At 40.0% G+C, this 6,000-nt stretch overlaps 1 protein-coding gene across 1 annotated transcript in view; it reads left to right on the top strand.

Moving 5' to 3' along the window:
• The window catches only part of micos10 (mitochondrial contact site and cristae organizing system subunit 10), a 29,168-nt gene extending 23,814 nt beyond the window's left edge, over nucleotides 1-5,354 (top strand). The window contains exons 2-4 of the mRNA XM_060852245.1: nucleotides 1,648-1,695; nucleotides 2,513-2,622; nucleotides 5,191-5,354. Of these exons, the coding sequence (XP_060708228.1) occupies nucleotides 1,648-1,695; nucleotides 2,513-2,622; nucleotides 5,191-5,205 (173 nt within the window). The 3' untranslated portion in view covers nucleotides 5,206-5,354. The remainder of the gene's footprint in view (nucleotides 1-1,647; nucleotides 1,696-2,512; nucleotides 2,623-5,190) is intronic.
• Nucleotides 5,355-6,000: the final 646 nt, after the last annotated feature.

The following is a 6,000-nucleotide window of genomic DNA, read 5'->3' on the forward strand; positions in this document are numbered from 1 at the left end:
TATCCCGAATCAGTCCTTGCCTTTCCAAATACATGTATATCCTGTCCCTCAGGATTCCCTCCAACAACTTGCCCACCACAGAGGTCAGACTCACTGGTCTATCGTTCCTGGCTTGTCTTTACTGCCCTTCTTAAAGAGTGGCACCATGTTTGCCAGCCTCCAGTCTTCCGGCACCTCACCTGTGACTATCGATGGTACAAATATCTCAGCAAGAAGCCCAGCAATCACTTCTCTAGCTTCCCACAGTCCTCATCTAAATAGTTCACCAATGACTTGTAATGTCACAACAGTTTAAATGTCATATCCCTGATAGAACATAGAACATTACAGCTCAGTACAGGCCCTTCGGCCCTCGATGTTGCGCCACCCTGTTAGGCTCTCCCTGTCCACCCTATCTAATCCTCTGGTTATCTTGTATGTCTCTATTAAGTCCCCTCTCATGGTAGTAACTGATTTGTTTTGCAACTCTTCCTCACTTCTTGCTCCATTTGCTAATGTGAGGTTTTGAATTTTGACCTCTTCCACTTATTGCCAACATTTCTCCTAACTTCCTACTGGCAGCACTAAAGTACCTCAGCAAAGTGTAAGTCATTCACGTGACTTCACAACTCATCTGGGTCATCAGTTGATGTTCACACACAGGAAGACAGAGCGCAGAAACAGACCCTTTGGTCCAACTTGTTTGCATTGACCAGACATCCCAGTCTGATCTAGGCCCATTTGCCAGCATTTGGCCCATACCCCTCTAAACCCTACCTATTCATGTATCCATCCAGATGCCTTTTAAATGTTGTAATTGTACCTGACTTCAGTACCTCTGGCAGCTTGTTCCATACACTCCCCACATTCTTTGTGGAAATCGCTACCCCTCAGGTCCTTTACCAAATCTTTCTCATGCTTACCTTGTAGGTATCCTTCTACTGGGAGTGGAAAACCTGCCCCTCAGTTACCTTTCTCAGTAGTTTTGCCCTAGATCAACCAATTCAGCTGAGACCTCCCTCGTTTATAAGTCCCAACTACATCCCCAAATAGCTCATGAAGCCATCAGGGACCCTTCAATGCAAAAAAAAACTAGACTTTTTTTTGGAGTGAGAGGGTCTGGTCATAAAGTCTCTGATGTGGAACTAATTAGCACCAAGTTGAAGTGTGTTCATTTACTAGTTTGTTAGTAGGTACCTGTCTGTTTCTTTATACAATCAATCTGTAAAGACTAATAGTACCAGACAAGCTGAAATTCACAGTTGTGCAGGCGGAAGTTTTTTTTCCCCCTGCAGTAGTTCCTGCAATTTGTTGAACACTATAACTTGACTCCAAGTTATAATTGTGTTAGTTGCCCTCGAGGAAGATTTTCTTTCAAGATAAAAAGCCTAAATTTGCTTAAACTACCACCTCGTCCCCCCACCCTGATCATCTTTGAGGTCCGTGAGAGGAAAGGTTGATAGACTCGTCCAGTGTTGATTGGGTTGATGCTGGGTTCTGGAAAATAAGTACAAAAAAGACATGTGACTCTTCAAACTATGACAGTACAGAAATGTTAGATGCTGCAATACCAATAGTCTTAAGTGGTTTCAAGACTAATGTGATTTAGCTTATGGCTTTTGATGGTTAAATTTCAAGTTTTTAAAAATGTCTGTTTTTACTTTTCAGGTGTCGGCCTTGGCTTAGGAATTGTATTTTCTGTTGTTGCTTTTAAGCGTAAGTATTATTGTGTATTTATCAAATGTATATGAATCAATACATGATTTGAGTGACATAATTGAGAAGTGAAGTCTGGAAGGATAAGGACAAGAGATTTGAGCCATTCACCGGCTGATGTCGAGTGCTTCTTAATATGTAACTTCAGAAAAAAAGCAAAACTGATTTGCCACATTCATGGAAAGAATTGACGCTCTTTCTCTTCTAATACCTCTATTAACCATCACTATGCTAAACAGACATTCAACCTAGCTACAGTGCTTGGTCTGTGCTGAGTTTGCTGTTGTTAGGTTAGTGATAGATGTGTCAGTGCAACTAGTGTTGTACCTTCTGAGCACTGCTAGAAAGCTAATACTGGGTAAGGCAAACATCATATTAGGGTTTATTGCTTCTCTACCCTCCCCAAACATCCCACTGTCACCACTTTGTGATTAGTTAGTGTGTAGACCGTCATTGCCTAAATGTAGATGAAGTATGGTCATCTGAGGCAATCTGTGACTATGGAATTGTACCCAAATATGGCTCATTTGACACCGTGAATCTTTCCCCACAACCCTGAAATTACTTGAAGTAATTATCCAGCTAGTGAATTTGTATCAGAACATGAAGAAAGTAAGTAGGTTTGGAATGCACTGCCTTACTATGCTAAATACAAATTCACTAGTTGGATAATTACTTGAAATAATTTCAGGGTTGTGTGGGATGAACTGCTTGACTTTTCAAAGGAGCCAGTGCAGACTCAATAACTGCCTATATTAAACAAAAATGCCAGTTCTGGAATTTGAGTCAAATCTAATGTTTTTTTTCTTCTGTATAGGACGTGTTTGGCCTATTAGTTTTGGTGCAGGAATGGGTATAGGAATGGCCTATGCTAACTGCCAGAATGATTTGCAATCTCCATACCTTATGCATGGAAAATTTGTCAAAGTGAGTACAGGTATTATATTCTAATTTTCAAAGAGGGTAGTCAATGTCACAGGACAGATGCTACCAGGTCATGTATGCGCGAGCTGGAATTGTGATCAAAGGGGATATGACCTTCTAGTCCACCACATCTGTGCCACATACTGGGAGAAAGTAACCAACACTCCCAACAGTGCTCCCTCAATTTATTTTCCACTGCATGTCATCGACAGAGAAATGAGATAATTACATTAGGGAATCTTGCTGTAGTGGTTGACTTGCCTACAACATTTGTGCCTCTGATGGCACTTCTGTTTGTGCTATCAGCATTGATCAGCTGCCTTGTTTCTGTTCAAGGATGATCCCTGTAGTACACACCATCTCTCCTTTTTGTTTTGTTTGAACGTATGTTTCCTCCGTTTCCCAGGTCCTTCAGGTTTGCATAATATATTTACAGGATGGAACTCCTCACTGGTATTGAAAATTGTAGCTGGATAGAACATTATTTGTACAGTTCCCTTTTAGACGAAATGCTATAGTGGAATACCAGAGTTTCTTTCTTAAGAAAGATTCAGCAAATTTGAAGTGTTATTAATTTTACAAGTTTTCCTCGTAGATGTTGGTTAACTTTTTTAGCTACTTGGTTAAGTGAGGTTGATTAAGCTGTTTCAATGCCTGTTTATGACAGGTTTTTAAAAATTGAATAGTTGTTTTTTTTTGCAAATCAACTTTTTATATTCATTCATAGGGTGTGGGCATTGCTGACCAGATCAGCATTTATTCTCTATCCCTAGTTGTTAAGATGGCAATTAAGAATCAACCACATTATACAGTATTAAAGAATGTGGTTTGTACTTTAAAGTGCAACATTTGGATCATGTTTGTTTTTATCCAGAGTTGAGGACATTGAGGTTTATAGTAAAGTATAATCTTGCTTTGTGAGGGTGGTTACATGTTAGTTATTTATGATCTTCAGTTACAACTCCAGTGTAAGATGAGAACTACATTGGACTTCACTATAATGCCTTCTGTAGTAAATATTTGGTCAACAATCTGACAAACAAACTCTTTGATGTATGTAAGGGCAGCAAGGCCTTTGAAATTGCAGAGCTTTCTGGTCAGGGAGAGTAATACAACTTTACTTGATAAGCTATAAATGTAACCTGTCCCTTTTGTTTTGTTTGGTTATAAACCACTAAACTTAAAGTGAACCAAATCTACTGAAATTGAGTTGCTTTCGGTTTAAATGGCGAGTGAGAGTGGAGTTGCACAGGGTGGTGAAAAGATGTTTGGCACACTTACCTTCATTGGTCAGAACATTGAATGGAGGAGTTGGGGCATCATGTCGCATTTGTACAGGATATTGGTGAGGCCACTTTTCGAATATTGCGTTCAATTCTGGTCGTCCTTCTATAGAAATAATGTTGTAAAACTTGAGCTAGTGCAGAAAGGATTTAAGGATGATGCTGGGACGGGAGGGTTAGAATTATAGAGTGGCTGAATAGGCTGGAGTTTTTCCCCTGGAGCTTCAGTAGCTGAGATGTCATCTTAAAGGTTTAGAAAATAATGAAAGACATGGATAGTGTGAATAGCCACAGTCTTTTTCTCAGGGTGGCAGAGTTTAAAACAAGAGGGCATAGGTTTAGGGTGAGAGGGGAAAGATTTAAAAAGGACCTGAGTGGTAACATGTTCACACAAAGGATGATGCATGTATGGAACAAGCTGCCAAAGAAGTAGTAGAAGCAGGTACAATTAGACATCTGGATAGTTATGTGAATAGAAAGGTTTACATGGATATGGGTGGAATGCTGGCAAATGGGCCAAGGTCTAGTTGGCGTGAGGGAATTGGACCGAGAGGTCTGTCTTCATGTGCTATGACTCAATGTGTATACAAATAGGAAAGGAAGTTCAGTTGTGTGAAAGAGATACTTGAGCTAAACCTGAGCTTGTATTGTTTATGTGTTAAGAATGTACTTTGATTTAAATCAGTCATGTATGGTCAAGATTCAACTAGAAATAGCTTTCACAACCAGTAGAGTACCTCTCAAATTCAACATCTATGAAAATCTTCCCTGAGCGCCTCTCTTTCTGCTTTACACATGATGAATTTCTCCAACTGATGCTGAAGCTGACTTGTTCCTGGGAATTTGCCAATACAGAGACAGACAAAATTGACAGTCTTAAAGGTGCAAAAGAATTCTTTTCCCAGATTCTTTCCCTTGCCATCACCAGTGCCCGCCCAGAGGCTTTGTGCCTTTTGAAGGTCTTCCTCTACTCTCCGTTTTCTCTCTTGCACTCCCCTCAACTCCTCCAGCACCCTCCCACCCCAAAACACTCCATCTGTCCCACTCTAGCCTCACTCCTCGCCTCTCACAACCTCTCATCCTTGCCCCCTCCACCCTGAAGCTGGTGCCCTCATGCAAATATCTGTTTAGTGTCCATCTTTTCTGCTATTTAAGCATACCAGTTTTTCTTGGGGTGGGGGGTATTGATGTTAATGCAATTTTCTATGTTGCCCTTGTAATAAAATATCACTTAATTAATGGTGCCAAATTCAACTCTAAACTAACTATTGAAATTATTTCTTCACAGAACCAATCTCCATAGGATGATTTTCTCAGCCTCAATATTTCATGTACAGTACCGTTTTGTTGTGGATCAATTCTGCCTGTGTGCAAGTAATAGAAATTCTTATTGCTGTGCTGTATTTAATTTGACTTCTGAAAGTTGTACATTAAAATTGTCATTAACAAAAAGAGCTAATGACTCCTATTTATTGTGCGCAGCTTGATCCATTTGTGTATGGAAAGAAGAGTTTAGAATTAAGGACTAACAGATGGATCTGTGGAAAGTCATGTAATATATGGTCACTGCTGGCTTGAGCAAGTGAGGTAGAATCCTGAAAATAGTCTACTGAATTATCAAATACTTCATTAAACCTGATGGGTATTTATTGGAAGATTCGTATTTGTCTTGTGGCATTGTTTTGGCTTTGGGAATTTATTTCTAAGGAAATCTTTCCTTTTACTTGTAACACAGGAGCTGAGTGAAGGGGCACACGCCCACAGCTGGAGTCATTAAAAGAAAGACCAGCTCCTGGTTTCTTGTGAAGCAGGAGCAGTACAAGACACAGCTCTACTCTCCACAAAAGTCTTCCCCCGCCCCCAGAGGGCATTTTAAATCACTCCTGTGTTTATAGTTAGTCTATAAGCTGTGCTCCTGGTTAGGAATGTTCCCTGTGTGCAATCTTTGGAATCTAGAATCATTATGTAGCTAACAATAAATTATGGTGTGATAATGTATTGATGTTAAATGCAGTCCAGGCTAGTAGTAAATCAGCTCAATTAATGCTTTTCACTAGAGAGCGAAATTGCAATGGTTTACTGCCGATTTACTACAGGG

The sequence above is a fragment of the Hemiscyllium ocellatum genome, chromosome 37 (genome assembly GCF_020745735.1).
Source record: "Hemiscyllium ocellatum isolate sHemOce1 chromosome 37, sHemOce1.pat.X.cur, whole genome shotgun sequence".
NCBI classification, from domain to species: Eukaryota; Metazoa; Chordata; class Chondrichthyes; order Orectolobiformes; family Hemiscylliidae; genus Hemiscyllium; species Hemiscyllium ocellatum.